The 16542-nt window shown below is 36.4% G+C and overlaps 1 protein-coding gene across 9 annotated transcripts in view; it reads right to left on the bottom strand.

Annotated features, from left to right (window-relative positions):
- RICTOR (RPTOR independent companion of MTOR complex 2) overlaps positions 1–16542 on the bottom strand; it is a 141424-nt gene that overhangs the window by 8545 nt on the left and 116337 nt on the right. For 7 of the 9 annotated variants that reach the window (XM_047731250.1, XM_047731248.1, XM_047731253.1 and 4 more), the window contains 5 exons: positions 14356–14533; positions 13479–13563; positions 12467–12700; positions 4442–4597; positions 4009–4132 (listed from right to left, as the gene is read on the bottom strand). In XM_047731250.1, the coding sequence (XP_047587206.1) occupies positions 4009–4132; positions 4442–4597; positions 12467–12700; positions 13479–13563; positions 14356–14533 (777 nt within the window). The remainder of the gene's footprint in view (positions 1–4008; positions 4133–4441; positions 4598–12466; positions 12701–13478; positions 13564–14355; positions 14534–16542) is intronic. The other 2 variants (XM_047731256.1, XM_047731251.1) reach the window with 1 other exon arrangement.

Below are 16542 nucleotides of genomic sequence, written 5' to 3' on the forward strand. Positions count from 1 at the left end.
ATGAATGGGTCAACCAGGAAATTAAAGAAGAATTGAAAAAATTCATGGAAACAAATGATAATGAAAACACAACAGTTCAAAATCTGTGGGACACAACAAAGGCAGTCCTGAGAGGAAAATATATAGCGGTACAAGCCTTTCTCAAGAAACAAGAAAGGTCTCAGGTACACAACCTAACCCTACACCTAAAGGAGCTGGAGAAAGAACAAGAAAGAAACCCTAAACCCAGCAGGAGAAATCCTAAAGATCAGAGCAGAAATCAATGAAATAGAAACCAAAAAAACAATAGAACAAATCAACGAAACTAGGAGCTGGTTCTTTGAAAGAATTAATAAGATTGATAAACCCCTGGCCAGACTTCTCAAAAAGAAAAGAGAGAGGACCCAAATAAATAAAATCATGAATGAAAGAGGAGAGATCACAACGAACACCAAAGAAATACAGACAATTCTAAGAACATACTATGAGCAACTCTACGCCAACAAATTTGACAATCTGGAAGAAATGGATGCATTCCTAGAGACATATAAACTACCACAACTGAACCAGGAAGAAATAGAAAGCCTCAACAGACCCATAAGCAGTAAGGAGATTGAAACAGTCATCAAAAATCTCCAAACAAACAAAAGCCCAGGGCCAGATGGCTTCCCGGGGGAATTCTACCAAACATTTAAAGAAGAACTAATTCCTATTCTCCTGAAACTGTTCCAAAAAATAGAAATGGAAGGAAAACTTCCAAACTCATTTTATGAGGCCAGGATCACCTTGATCCCAAAACCAGACAAGGATCCCATCAAAAAAGAGAACTACAGACCAATATCCTTAATGAACACAGATGCAAAAATTCTCGCCAAAATACTAGCCAATAGGATTCAACAGTACATTAAAAGGATTATTCACCACGACCAAGTGGGATTTATTCCAGGGCTGCAAGGCTGGTTCAACATCCACAAATCAATCAATGTGATACAACACATTAATAAAAGAAAGAACAAGAACCATATGATACTCTCCATAGATGCTGAAAAAGCATTTGACAAAGTACAGCATCCCTTCCTGATCAAAACTCTTCAAAGTGTGGGGATAGACAGCACATACCTCAATATTATTAAAGCCATCCATGAAAAACCCACCGCAAATATCATTCTCAATGGAGAAAAACTGAAAGCTTTTCCGCTAAGGTCAGGAACACGGCAGGGATGTCCGTTATCACCACTGCTATTCAACATAGTACTAGAAGTCCTAGCCTCAGCAATCAGACAACAAAAGGAAATTAAAGGCATCCGAATCGGCAAAGAAGAAGTCAAACTATCACTCTTCGCAGATGATATGATACTATATGTGGAAAACCCAAAAGACTCCACTCCAAAACTGCTAGAACTTGAACAGGAATTCAGTAAAGTGTCAGGATATGAAATCAATGCACAGAAATCAGTTGCATTTCTCTACACCAACAACAAGACAGAAGAAAGAGAAATTAAGGAGTCCATCCCATTTACAATTGCACCCAAAACTATAAGATACCTAGGAATAAACCTAACCAAAGAGACTAAGAATCTATACACAGAAAACTATAAAGTACTCATGAAAGAAATTGAGGAAGACACAAAGAAATGGAAAAATGTTCCATGCTCCTGGATTAGAAGAATAAGTATTGTGAAAATGTCTATGCTACCTAAAGCAATCTACACATTTAATGCAATTCCTATCAAAGTACCATCCATTTTTTTCAAAGACATGGAACAAATAATCCTAAAATTTATATGGAACCAGAAAAGACCTCGAATAGCCAAAGGAATATTGAAAAAGAAAGCCAAAGTTGGTGGCATCACAATTCCAGACTTCAAGCTCTATTACAAAGCTGTCATCATCAAGACAGTATGGTACTGGCACAAAAACAGACACATAGATCAATGGAACAGAATAGAGAGCCCAGAAATAGACCCTCAACTCTATGGTCAACTCATCTTTGACAAAGCAGGAAAGAATGTCCAATGGAAAAAAGACAGCCTCTTCAATAAATGGTGTTGGGAAAATTGGACAGCCATATCCAGAAAAATGAAATTGGATCATTTCCTTACACCACACACGAAAACAGACTCAAAATGGATGAAGGATCTCAATGTGAGAAAGGAATCCATCAAAATCCTTGAGGAGAACACAGGCAACAACCTCTTCGACCTCAGCCGCAGCAACATCTTCCTAGGAACATCGCCAAAGGCAAGGGAAGCAAGGGCAAAAATGAACTATTGGGATTTTTATCAAGATCAAAAGCTTTTGCACAGCAAAGGAAACAGTTAACAAAACCAAAAGACAACTGACAGAATGGGAGAAGATATTTGCAAATGACATATCAGTAAAAGGGCTAGTGTCCAAAATCTATAAAGAACTTAGCAAACTCAACACCCAAAGAACAAATAATCCAATCAAGAAATGGGCAGAGGACATGAACAGACATTTCTGCAAAGAAGACATCCAGATGGCCAACAGACACATGAAAAAGTGCTCCACATCACTTGGCATCAGGGAAATACAAATCAAAACCACCATGAGATATCACCTCACACCAGTCAGAATGGCTAAAATGAACAAGTCAGGAAATGACAGATGTTGGCGAGGATGCGGAGAAAGGGGAACCCTCCTACACTGTTGGTGGGAATGCAAGCTGGTGCAACCACTCTGGAAAACAGCATGGAGGTTCCTTAAAATGTTGAAAATAGAACTACCCTATGACCCAGCAATTGCACTGCTGGGTATTTACCCTAAAGATACAAACGTAGTGATCCGAAGGGGCACGTGCACCCGAATGTTTATAGCAGCAATGTCTACAATAGCCAAACTATGGAAAGAACCTCGATGTCCATCAACAGACGAATGGATAAAGAAGATGTGGTATATATACACAATGGAATACTATGCAGCCATCAAAAGAAATGAAATCTTGCCATTTGCGATGACGTGGATGGAACTAGAGGGTATCATGCTTATCGAATAAGTCAATCGGAGAAAGACAACTATCATATGATCTCCCTGATATGAGGGATAGAAGATGCAACATGGGGGGTTAAGGGGGTAGGAGAAGAGTAAATGAAACAAGATGGAATTGGGAGGGAGACAAACCATAAGTGACTCTTAATCTCACAAAACAAACTGAGGGTTGATGGGGGGAGGGGGGTTGGGAGGGGGGTGGGATTATGGACACTGAGGAGGGTATGTGCTATGGTGAGTGCTGTGAAGTGTATAAACCTGGTGATTCACAGACCTGTACCCCTGGGGATAAAAATATATGTTTATAAAAAATAAAATTAATAATAAAAAAAATACATGCATCACTTTCATAATTCAAACAAACAAAAAAAATTAAAGAGGACCCCCAAAAGCTTATTTTTTGTGGGCTTTGGCCATTGCTAATTACCATATTAGAAATTAAAATTGAGAAAACTTCAAAATATGCTTTAATTCATTTAAAAAACAAACCCATTACTTGTTAACATAAATATATACTTTTTTTTTTTTTTTTTTTTAGAGAGAGTGAGCAAGCAGGGGTTGGGGTGTTTGTGTTGGGGGGTGGGCAGGAAGAAGGTGGATCCCAAACAGACTGCCCTGAGTGTAGAGCCCAAAATGGGGTTCAATCTCGTGACCTGAGCCAAAATGAAGAGTCGGATGCCTAACTGACTGAGCCACCCAGGTACCCCATAAATATTTACATTTTAATGAAAAATAATTTTTTTAAAACCAAAAAAGTGAGAGGAGTGGTATTTTACATTTTTACAGGTCTCTTTAAAGTCCAGCTTAATAGAAGACAGCTGGATTCACATACCTATTTCTGTGTTCAATCTTTGACCATACGTTATTTTGGTTGAAGTATGTGAAGAAAATCTAGCCTCACACAGATATACCATGCAGAACTATGGATGTAAGCTAATTAGTCTAACTTTTGAAGTATTTCAAGGATCTTTTCACCCTAAAAAGCAGAACAAAGAATAGCCATGTTTATAGTTTACTTACGTTAAAAGCCCAGTTTCATGACATTTAGTTGATACTGAACTACTCAAATTAATGACTAATCTCAAGACTTCTTTGCGAAGGAGTATACGGCACATTGGTGTATCATCTGGAATTGTTTTAACACCTAAAGAAAAGATGAAAATATTCTATCTTTATCACAATAGAAAATGATTGCAACTTGTGAGATTCTTTAAATCTTACCTAAAGATCTCAAACGGAGATAAACTGCACCTAATCTGTCAATCATTTTGGGATCAAAATTCTAATGGAAGAGGAAGGCTAAGAGGATACACAACAGTAGCGCCAACAGTTGGCTAAGTACACCTGAATAAAACTGACTTGTAGTTTTGAGATAATTTCCATTACTTATCAACAACAACAAAACTAAGTATGGTTTTATTAACAATGCTTGGATGTAAATCTGCAAACTAACCGAGTAGCAGTTCTGTGCTTTTGGTGCTGCTGGCTGAGCCTTCTTGAGACACTCCATCACTGCATCCAGAAATCCCCGAAAATTTAGAAGGAACCACTTCTAAGGGATTATGGATCGTCTGCTCACACCAATCAGAATATGGAATGTCTTGAAGGTCTGAAGAAAAAAAAAGTTATTTCTATTAAAGTATCATAATGGTTTAATTCCTATGCTTCATTATATACCACAGAGGAGATGATTTCTTATGATTTCTTTCCAGTTTTCAACAATTATTTTCCATGATGATCTTCAAAGTAAATTTGTACTGCTCAGATAGTGAAATCTGTTGAATTCTAGAGACATTTATACATGAAATTTTATTTTCCTAAATTACAAAATGTATGAATATATGATTAAAGAATTCAAATGAAAGATGTACGTAGAATGAAACAGATATATATCTTATCTACCCCATCCCATATTCCCACCCCCACAATAAATACCTCTCCAAAGGGAAATACAGTTCAAAGTTTGACACACACATATGTGCGTGTGTGTGTATTTTTTAAGGTTTTATTTATTTGAGACAGAGAGAACACAGAAGGAGAGAGGGAAAGGCTGACTCCCTGATGAGCAGAGAGCCCGATGTAGGGCTTGATCCCAGGACTCTGAAATCATGAACTGAGCTGAAGATAGACATTTAACCAATGAGCCACCCATGCACCCCCAACATATATATCTTTTAAGATCTTTTGCTACTTTAACTTTGTTTTTCTGGTTCTTTGGGTGTGTAAGTGGGATTATGTTATATTTCTTATTCTGTGACTTGCTTTTCTCCCCATTTAATAATTACCAATATAAGAATTACACTTCCCTGAGCTTATCAGTTCATTCCTTAGAATTAAATTTACTACACTACCCATGCATTGCTAAGGTACTCCTAGATGAGATTTCGAAGTCAACCAAATATCTCAGTATTGCTAAACTGACATTAACTTTTTTGATTTAAAATTCTCCTGAGCACTTACAATGATTAGAGCAAATGGATATCATCAGGAAATCTTTGGCTATTCTTGTAGAGAGTAACACTGGGCAACCTATAAAATCATACAACCTTGGTACTATAAGAAATACTAGAAATTAATTGACGTTTTCATCTCATGAAAGAAGAAAGATTCAGAGAGAGGAGATAAAACTCAGCCAGAAGGTAAGAGCTTTTGACAGATGGTCCAGTACTCTTTCTACTATAGCATGTTGTCATAGTAGAGAACAAAAAAGCTCTATTTTTAAAACCCAGGAAACCAGACCAATGTCAATCTCTCCCAATGTTGTTTTCCTTTGAAGAGATATGACCCTTTCACCTCACCTCTAAACACTTCCTAAGATGACAATTTATAAAACATTAAGTAGAAAATGCTTTGGTTCCTTGGAATAGATGATCTATAAATTTAGCATAGTTTTAAAATTTTGCTTATTAAGGAAATCATGTGCCTTTCAGGCACTTAAAAGTAACACATGCTATTTAATCATTCATTGATTTAAAAAATAAAACTTATGCCAAAAATCTGAGAACTGAAGACATATTTTAAAAACAGTAATGCGGGCGCCTGGGTGGCTCAGTGGGTTAAAGCCTCTGCCTTCGGCTTAGGTCATGATCCCAGGGTCCTGGGATCAAGCCCCGCATCGGGCTCTCTGCTCAGCAGGGAGCCTGCTTCCCCTCCTCTCTCTCTGCCTGCCTCTCTGCCTACTTGTGTGATCTCTGTCAAATAAATAAAATCTTTAAAAAAATAAAATAAAAAACAGTAATGCTGAATAACTAGGTAAGAGATGAATATATTATTTTAGAATCAGTAGATATGCTACCCAGGGACTATGATGACAAAGTATTTCAGCACAAGGAACAGTAAGAAAGTTCATTCATTCAGTCAACACGTTTCTGGAAAGTTACAAACTATTTCAGCCTCACTTTTTTTTTTTTTTTTTTTTTTTTTTTAAAGATTTTATTTATTTATTTGACAGAGAGAGATCACAAGTAGACGGAGAGGAAGGCAGAGAGAGAGAGAGAGAGAGGGAAGCAGGCCCCTCGCTGAGCAGAGAGCCCGATGCGGGACTCGATCCCAGGACCCTGAGATCATGACCTGAGCCGAAGGCAGCGGCTTAACCCACTGAGCCACCCAGGCGCCCTCAGCCTCACCTTTAACCTATGATGACTCCTAGCATTTCTAACCGTCAGAATCAGGTCCTATCTCTGAACATGTCAAGCATTCTCATTAAGAGAAAAAAAAAAAAAACAAAAAAACAACATTCCTCTAAGCACACTAGAACCATACAATGCATAAAAATCTGTGAGGTGGCAGATGCAGACTAAAACGTTACCAGATAGCTTATTCCAATAGCCTTTCCTCTGAGCGTTAAATTTTTGAACCATTACCACCAGACCATAAGTTTTAGACAAAGAAATGTCTATGTTCAAGTCTAGATGTTCCTTTAAAATGATCATTAAATAGCACAGGGATTATTTTTTAGTCATCTGCCATGGACAATATGGAAGTCTTCTTCCTGATACATAAAATCCTCAATATGGCCTACAGGAGTGCTTCTCAAACTTTATTATGCACGTGAACAACCTGGGAGTCTCGTGGGAGTGCAGATTCTGATTCTGCGCATAGCGTGGAGTTGGAGATTCTGCATTTCTGACAAGCTCTCAGGTGATGCTGATGCTGCTGGTATGCCGGCCACACTTTAGGTAGCAAGAGTTCTGCAGGACCTGCTCGCTGCCCATCTCTCCAGGCTGATCATATACCTGCTTCCCTCTTACTGTCTAGGTTTTACTCACACAGATGTCTTTTTGGTCCCTACTATTCTCCATGCATGCTCTCATGAGAGAAGACCGTTGCTTAGGCTGTTCACTCTGTCTTTAAATTTTCTATATTCCATCTTCACCTTTTTTAGCTTCTATTCATTCTTTAGATCATAGCTCAATAGTAACTTCCTCAGAAGTCTCTTTTTTGACCTGCCTACTTAGTTATATTCCTTTGCTGATACCATGTACCTATTCTTGATGGCACTTGTTACAAATGCAGTACTATATGCACACATTCGATTCACATATATTCACATACTCGACTGATCAAGTGATCAATCAATCCATTCACCCATTTCTTTCCTCACTGAATGCTCAAAGAGTGCAAGAACAGTGTTTATGTGTTTTGTTTTTTACTTTTCCCTCTCACAAATTTTTCTCTGGCATCTAGTTTAATGCCTGACCCGTGGTAGTAGCATAATAAATATTATGTTGAGGGCATGAATGAATGAATGAAGGTTTGGCAACTTTTTAACCATTTGGCCTTCCTCCCTTCACACTTCTAAGATGGGTATCAGTAGTAAACTGTAATCATTTCCCAATTCAGAGCTATTCTTCCCCTGCTGCTTCTTACTCTAACACATCTTATCACTGGCCAACCAGCTGAGAGGCTCTGATGGCTGCCAAGGTGAGCGCCTTTCCGCCTGCCGTCTTTCACAAGTCCCAAACCTTATGATCAACTCTCCCCACGACAGGTCACAAATGGATTACAATAGAATTAGCGATCTTGTGACTAGGTACATGAGAGGTGGTTTCCCTATTTCTTATTTGATAAAGTAAGTAGAAAACAGTAAAGTCGAGTCCATAGTAAGTACTTCCTAAGTAGCTGATGAATAAGTATACAAATGAAGAACTTGCAGAAACTGAAAATATCATAAATGATGGAGCCCAAATGACTTAAAACACATTATTTTTTACAGTGCGCGATACATCAGAACAATACTGCCCAAACTTCTCACTCACAGGAAATGACAATAATTACAACATTCCGGAGCCCTGGACAGGGGCTGTTCACAGTGTAAAATGCCTAGTCCAAGGGTCTGTCCAAACCCAGGCCCCAGAGGCATGGAAACATTGAGGGAATTAATGATCTCAGCACACCCATATCCTATGCAGTGCATCAGCATGCTATAACCCATCAGTTGGAAAGCTCTTAATCAGAACACCAAGGAAAAATTTAGAAGAGTGACTCAGAGAACTTTGATATCACTAGGTTTTTCTGAGCATGGCTAAGTGATACTCACCAAGAAAAGGTACCCATGGAAACACTTTAAACACATATACAAACACCTATTAGTTGGAAGTTGCTAATATACATGTTGCCCAACTTATGATGGTAGGACTTTACAACGGTGCAAAAATGATACACATTCAGTAGAAACTCTATTGCTTCAAATTTTGAATTTGGAAATTTTCCTGGATAGTCATGTAGTCATGTGTGGTACAATCCTCTCTTGTGACACTGGACAGTGACAGTGATCCACAGCTCCCAATCAGCCATACGATCATGAGGTAAACAGCCAATACACTATAACCATTCTGTTCCCAAACACCTATTCTGTTTTTCACTTTCAGTATAGTATTTAATCAATTACATGAGAGAGTCAACACTTTATAAAATAAACTTTGTATTGATGATTTTGCCCACCTATAGGCTAATGAAAATGTTCTGAGCAGGTTTAAGATAGACTAACCTATAATGTTTGGTAGCTTATGTATATTAAATGCATTTTAAAATTATTTTTATTAACATATAATGTATTATTTGCCCCAGGGGTACAAGTCTGTAAATCATGAGGCTTACACATTTCACAGCACATACCCTCCCTAATGTCCATAACCCAACCACTCTCTCCCTACCCTCCTACCCACCAGCAACCCTGTTTATTTTGTGAGAGTAAAAGTCTCTTACCGTTTGTCTCCCTCCCAATCCCATCTTGTTTCATTTTTTCCTTCCCTACCTCCCAAACTCCTTGCCCTACCTCTCAAATTCCTCATATCAGAGAGATCATGATAACTGTCTTTCTCTGATTGACTTATTTCACTCAGCATAATACCCTCTAGTTCCATCCACGTCATTGCAAATGGCAAGACTTCATTTCTTTTGATGGCTGCATATTGGTATTCCATTATATATATATATGTATATATATATATACACACACACACACACACACACACACCCCACATCTTCTTTATCCACTCATCTGCTGATGGATGTCTAGGCTCCTTCCGTAGTTTGGCTATTGCAGACACTGCTGTTATAAACATTTGGGTGCATGTGCCCCTTCAGATCATTTTATCTTTAGGGTAAATATCCAGTAGTGCGATTGCTAGGTCATAAGTTAGCTCTATTTTGAGTTTTTTGAGGAACCTCCATGCTGTTTTCCAGAATGGCTGCACCAGCTTGCATTCCCACCAACAGTGTAGGAGGGTTCCCCTTTCTCTGCACCCTCACCAACAACTGTTGTTTCCTGACTTTTAAATGCATTTTGACTTACGAGTTTTTTCAACTTAGGATGGGTTTATCAGGATGTAACTCCATCATGAGTTGGGGAAGATCTGCATATGGCATTTGTTGTATCATATAAGACAGCTGAATCTGGGTCTGCTCTCACCAAAAACATACTGTCTACTACAATGTAGACATAGTACATAATACTATGCAGCTAGGTATTAGAAATATAAAAATGAAAAGACATGACAGTCCATATACTGAAAGAACTTAATGAGTGGAAGGGGAAAAAAATAATGACCAATATTGATTATAAGAGATCCATGTACAAAGGACAATGAGAGTAAAGATGAAGGAATGTGAACATCTGACTTAGAGAGTGAGGGACAGCTTTATGTGTAAAATACTGTCATTCAGGATGAGGTGGACCAGCCAAAGGGACTGTCTGTATGTTAGTTTCTGTATGGGGGCCAGGGGAAGAGGGAATAGCAGGGAAAACACATTTTTCATGCCCGGAATTATGAAATACAAAGAAATCTGTTGCATTCCTATACATTACTAATGAGGTAGGAGAAAGAGAAATTAAGAAAACAATTCCGTTTACGACTGTACCAAAAATAAGAAAATATCTGGAGAAAAACTTAACCAACAAGGAAAAGACCTATATTCTGAAAACTTCAAAACACTGATGAAAGAAACTGAAGATGACACAAACAAAAGGAGAGATAATCTATGTTCATGGATTAGAAGAACCACTACTGATAACATATCCATACTACCCAAAACAACCTTCAGATTTAATGCAATCCTATCAAAACAGCAACAGTATTTTTCACAGAACGAGACTAATACTAAAATTTATATGGAATGGTGAAATACCTCAAATAGCCAAGTAATCCTGAAAATTTCAAGATATGGTACAAAGCTGAAGTAATCAAAACAGTATGGTACTGGCACAAAAACAGACTCATAGATCACTGGTACAGAGCAGAGAGAGGCCTGAAATAAACCCACACTTATTTGGTCAATGAACCTAAGACAAATTATACAAGGGAGCCAGATTGTACAAGGGGGGAAAGATAATTTCTTTAACAGATGGTGCTGGAAATACTGGACAGCTACATGCAAAAGAATGAAACTAGACCACTTTCATTCCGCTTTCACACCATACACAAAAGTAAATTCAAAATGGATTAAAGACCTAAGGTAAGACCTGAAACCATAGAACCCTTAGAGAAAATAACAGGTACTAATTTCTTTGACATTAGCTATGGGAACATTTCTCCAGATATGCCTCCTAAGGCAAGGGAAACAAAAGGGAAACAAAAATTTAAAAATTATTGGGACTACACTAAAATAAAGACTTTGCACAGCAAAGAAAACCGTCAACAAAACAGTAAGTTAACCTACCGAATGGGAGAAGACATTTGCAAATGACATATGCAATAATGGCTTAAAATCCAAAATATATAAAGAACTTCTACAACTCAAAACCAAAAAACCAAATAATCCAATTAAAAATGAGGAGAGGACCTGTACATTTTTACAAAGAAGGCATACAGATGGCCAACAGACACATGAAAAGATGCTCAACATCATTCATCATCAGGGAAATGCAAATCAAAACCACAACGAGATACCATTTCACATCTCTTAGAATGGCTAAAATCAAAACACAAAAAATAACAACTGCTGGTGAGGATGTGGAGAAAAAGGAACCCTCATGCGCTGCTGATGGGAATGCCCTTTACAGTACAGCCACTGTAGAAAACAGTATGGAAATTCCTGAAAAAAAGATTAAAAATGGAAATACCACATGATCCAGTAATACTGGGAATTTACCCAAAGAAAACGAAAACACTAATTTGAAAAGATATATACATTCCTATGTTTACTGCAGCATTATTTACAATAGCCAAGATATGGAATACCCAAGTGAGTTTTTATAGTGAATGGCTAAAGATGTGGTATAGAAATGCAATAGAGTATTACTGGATTATAAAAAAGAATGATATTTTGCCATTTGCAACAGCACCGGATGGATAGACCTAGAGAAAATAGTACTAACTGAAGTCATCAGAAAAGACAAATACCCTATGATTTCACTCATATGTAGAATTTAATAAAACAAGCAAACAAAGAAAAGAAACACAAATAAAAGAGACTCTAGAACACAGCAAACAAAATGGTGACTGCCAGAAGAGAGGTGGGTAGGGCCATGGGTGAAAGAGATAAAGAGGATCAAGAACACATTTATCTTGATGAATATACAGAATTAATGACTCACTATACTGTATACCTGAAACTAACACTGTATGTTAATTATGCTGGAATTAAAAAATAAAGAGAACAAAAACAGAATTGCTGAATCATCATACTGTACATCTGAAACTAATGTAACATTTTATGTTAATAATAGTCCAACGGGGAAAAAAAAAAAGACAATATATCACACAAAGAATCTTGTGTGATCTTGTGTGGTAGGCATGAATAGCCAGTAAAGAACTGTCAACAGACTCATCCCAGGGAAGACTATGAAAGATGAATTGGAAGGGGCCAAAACTGAAGACAAAACACTAACCTCCAATCTTCCAATAGGGAAATGCTGAGTGACCGAACTAAGGCTGAAGTAGTAAGAACCGAATTAAGAGGGATGGTCAACAGAAGTGGGACATGGCTTGTGACTGGAGCACATTCAAATTAGGTAGAGAAGGACATAATCACTTACCTGAATGACTGCATATTGCACTTAGTTGATTACTGGGCTGGAAACCCAGAATTTCGATACAGACACAATAAAGGCAGTTATCATCTGTATGCTCCTGTAATCCAGTGTCTTCTGTACTTTCTAAAAACAGAGAAGCATCTGAATGGATTGAATTCATTATTTCCGTAAGACTCATCTGCTGTCGTAGCAAGTGAAAAGAGTTTTTTACAAGACCTCCAGTTCCAGATGGAAGACCTGTGCATAAGTAAATATGAAACAAAATCTGATAAAGATAGTATCAATGACACCTCTTTTCAAGATGTCTCAAACTACATGAATTTTTAAAGAAGGAATATAAGCGAAGAAAACCAGAACTCTTTTTACGACTCAAGATCTTAACTTTAACTGGGGAGAAAAAAAGAATGATTTGCTTAAAATTAGGAAAATAAAGTTAGCAGATAAGCTTATATTACTTTAATATAAAATTTTAAATGAAAATGGAAAACTAAAATAATACAATTAAGACATAATTTCAATTATTCTCAGTAATTCTATAAAGAAATGTAATAATTCTGAGTCTAAAGAGGTACTAAAAAAAATCAGATTATGAAGCTTTAAACCTATGGCTAACATGCATATATTCATTATAATCTTATTGTTCATTATAAAGAGAATCATGTAATATTTAAGCATATTTTTCTCTCTCTCCTTTCCCCAAACACCTTTGAGAATCAGAATCACAAATTTTTTCATGCATTAGTTTTTAAAAATAGTATCAAATGATCTAGTTTTTGTCTTCTTGAGAGGCTGGGTAGAACAGTTACAGTCCCTCACAAAAATATACTGTGGTTTAGTTTTAAATTGACTCAAACAATTATTTTGGCATAATTTTTAAGTTGATCCAAAAGTAAGTATATCTGAATTTTTAATGTCATCCTACTGAAAAAATTTTCTTTTTCATCAACTTTGTTTTAAAAAGAATTTTCTTTTTAATACAAAGAAGAGTCTCATGAAAACAAAAACCATGCATTACCTCCTGCCTCATGAGCAAACACTCTGGCACCTCGATCATCGTGTGGAGGTATGTTTTTTGTCTGAAAATAGGGAATATCCTTTACCTAAAACACATCAATTATGAAGAAGTTCACTTTATGAATATTAGCAAAATTAAACAGAATGCAATTGAAATAGAATTACTACAGCACATGAACTTACAACAAAAAGTTCACTAAAGAAGGTTAAATTACCAAAACTTGATAAAATAACAATTAATCCTTAAAGTTTTCATCTCCTCTTAGTAATTTAAATAAATATTAAAATAATTGCTTTTAGAATTTATCTAAAATGTCTTTAGACTCCTGAGCAAATGTGGATTCTTTAGTGCTGTATCATGTAGGTATTTATGAGTATCTCGTGGGATTAGGACAACTTTATATTACTGGACACATGTGGCTGTCCTATGTAGGATAAACAGGTTCATGGATTAAAAAACAAAAAACAAGGAATATACTGTATACCTCGAACTTACACAACTTTGTGTTCAATGTCAAAAACAAAAAAAGACAGAAACACAAGGATAAATCAAATGTGACTAAAAAGCAAAGTAAGAATTCACTGAACTTGTATAGAGAATATACTGGTAAAGAAATCAAACAAGAGGCTGTTTTACTATGGGAAGAGAAGGAAGTATAATGTTCTGGGGACTTGGAATGGTGTATACCACCAAATGGTATACACCTCAAAAAAGTACAGAACAGTTGAGAAACGTGAAATAATTTTCATCACAAAATGTTTTTAAGCAAAACTGCCTTAAAAATAATTATCTTCTCCCAAAATAGTAATCACTTAAATTGTAATTTCTAGTAAGCAGTTACACATATGAAATAGTAAGAATATAGAATTCATGATACCTGGAATATATCATTGATGTCTACTGGAAGAGCAAGACCAATATAGTCATCGGAACTACCATATGTTGCACTGGACACCATGGACCTCACTGAGGAGGATCGCTGCAGGGTATTTTGATTAATAGGACTTAATAAATCTTCTTTATCTAATGAAGCATAACTTAAAGCTTTCATGAACCTATAAAACCATAAAAAAAAAACCCATTTGCATTAGTTTCTTGATTTGTAGTATTTATCATATAGAGAAATTATAATTTTTGTAACTTTTTAGCTAGCCAAGTACTAAACAGTGGTACCTTTTTTATTAGGAGCATATAAACACTTGAAATCATTTAGCTGTTATAAAATGATATACAAAAGACCATCCGTAATGGGACTGTTATGAAAAACAACTACAATGGCCTCCTGGGTTAAAGTGAAAAGGTGGGCAATTAAGATAACTTTCAATATCTAGAATTAAGAAAAAAAAAAAATGACCCCAGAAGTCACAGGTATGATCCAAGCACTATCTTCACAATCATTTCAAACTAGTAAATTTGCTATCATACAACCAAGGGCATGTCTATTAACTCCATTTAACATTATTTTTATGAAAAATAAGAACAATTATCATCCTTTGTATGATAATTACTTTAATGGCTATAGGAACAAGATTTATGTAACACAGCAGAAAGACACAAAACAGCAATTATGTTATCATTTGTAAATATTACAAGGCACTTTTATTTAAAGCACTGATATTTCCTCAATGCACTTCTTGCTAGTGACTCCATAATAAATATGGTATACTAATATTTCCATAAGATACAGATTTCTTATTCATGCAACATACATGCTAAAATATTTACTAGGCACTTGCTTCATATACACAAGGCACCACACAAGGCTCCAGTTAATGTACACTGGCATTGAGAAACCCAAGTCATTTAAAATGTAACAACGTAGCCTGATATTTAAAAAGGAATTATTTAATAATGCACACAAAAGAAATCCTTCAAAATTTTAACTATTAAGGTTATCATAGTGGGGACGCCTGGGTGGCTCAGTCGGTTAAGTGTCTGCCTTTAGTTCAGGTCAGATCCCAGGGTCCCACACAGAGCTCCTTGCTCAGCGCAGTCTGCTTCTCCCTCAACTTGTTTCTCTCTCTCTCTCTGACAAATAAAAAAAAAAAAATCTTAAAAAAAAATATAGTAAAAACCACTAACTGAAATTGACAAATTTCATAAAATGGGTCAGTGGTTTTAAAATTATATTGTTAAACCTCTCTTACTTCATAGAACTCTTTCTTTAAAGGAGTACTGAGGGTGAAAGAAGGAATTATTGGATTACTTGCCCTCCCAATCCCTACTTCAACTGACTAGCTCCGTTTTAATCTATTCTGCAAACTGGGTTTTCACAGAAATGCTTTTGTGAAGAAAGAGATTCTCTAGTTAAAAAGCAGTATTTGAAAAGCTTAAAACCACTGATCTAGTCCAAATTCTATTAGATGAGGCAACTAAGGTCTAGATATTTCAAAATTCATGAACCTTCCCACACAGATTCATAATAGTGAGCAACTGAGGTCTGCCTAGTTTTGTTCTGGGCTGATTAAGTGCTGCAAAGCTGTTGAAGTCTAGGCAGATGAGACAGTACAGCACAGTTTATGAAACACTGTTTCAAGTTCATTCACTCAGTGCCAGGATTAGTTAGGATTAAGAACTCCTACTTCAGTGTTTGTTCTACCATGTCCCAAGGAAATAGCTGAGTGAGATATGATTTTTAAGACTGCTGTGTCAGGCTCTCCATTATACCACAGGCATCTGCATGCCTACCCTTTTAATTTTATAAGAAAACAAAACAAGTAACAACAGTCCTTCTTTGCCTGGATTCCAATCTGAAAGTAAATTTGTAGTTAGCTTCCATCACTTTCATTTTCTCTGAACTAACCAAAGGTAAGAAGTAGGAATAGAAACACTAATGCCAACACGACTTTTTTCCTCCATGGAACCTGGTACACACACAATAGGTACTAAATACAATTTGAAAAACAAACGAAAGATTTGATAAACACAAGGTTCTGCTATGCCGTCATGCCTCTGTACAAACTGTTCCTGTCTCCTGTTTTTTGTTTTTATTTTTTTTCCCTCCCAATAAAAACATCCATTCATCTTTAATCCAGGAGTAAAATTTCCAAATAATTTTCTCCTG

Source organism: Lutra lutra, chromosome 5, assembly GCF_902655055.1.
Source record: "Lutra lutra chromosome 5, mLutLut1.2, whole genome shotgun sequence".
Classification (NCBI taxonomy): Eukaryota; Metazoa; Chordata; class Mammalia; order Carnivora; family Mustelidae; genus Lutra; species Lutra lutra.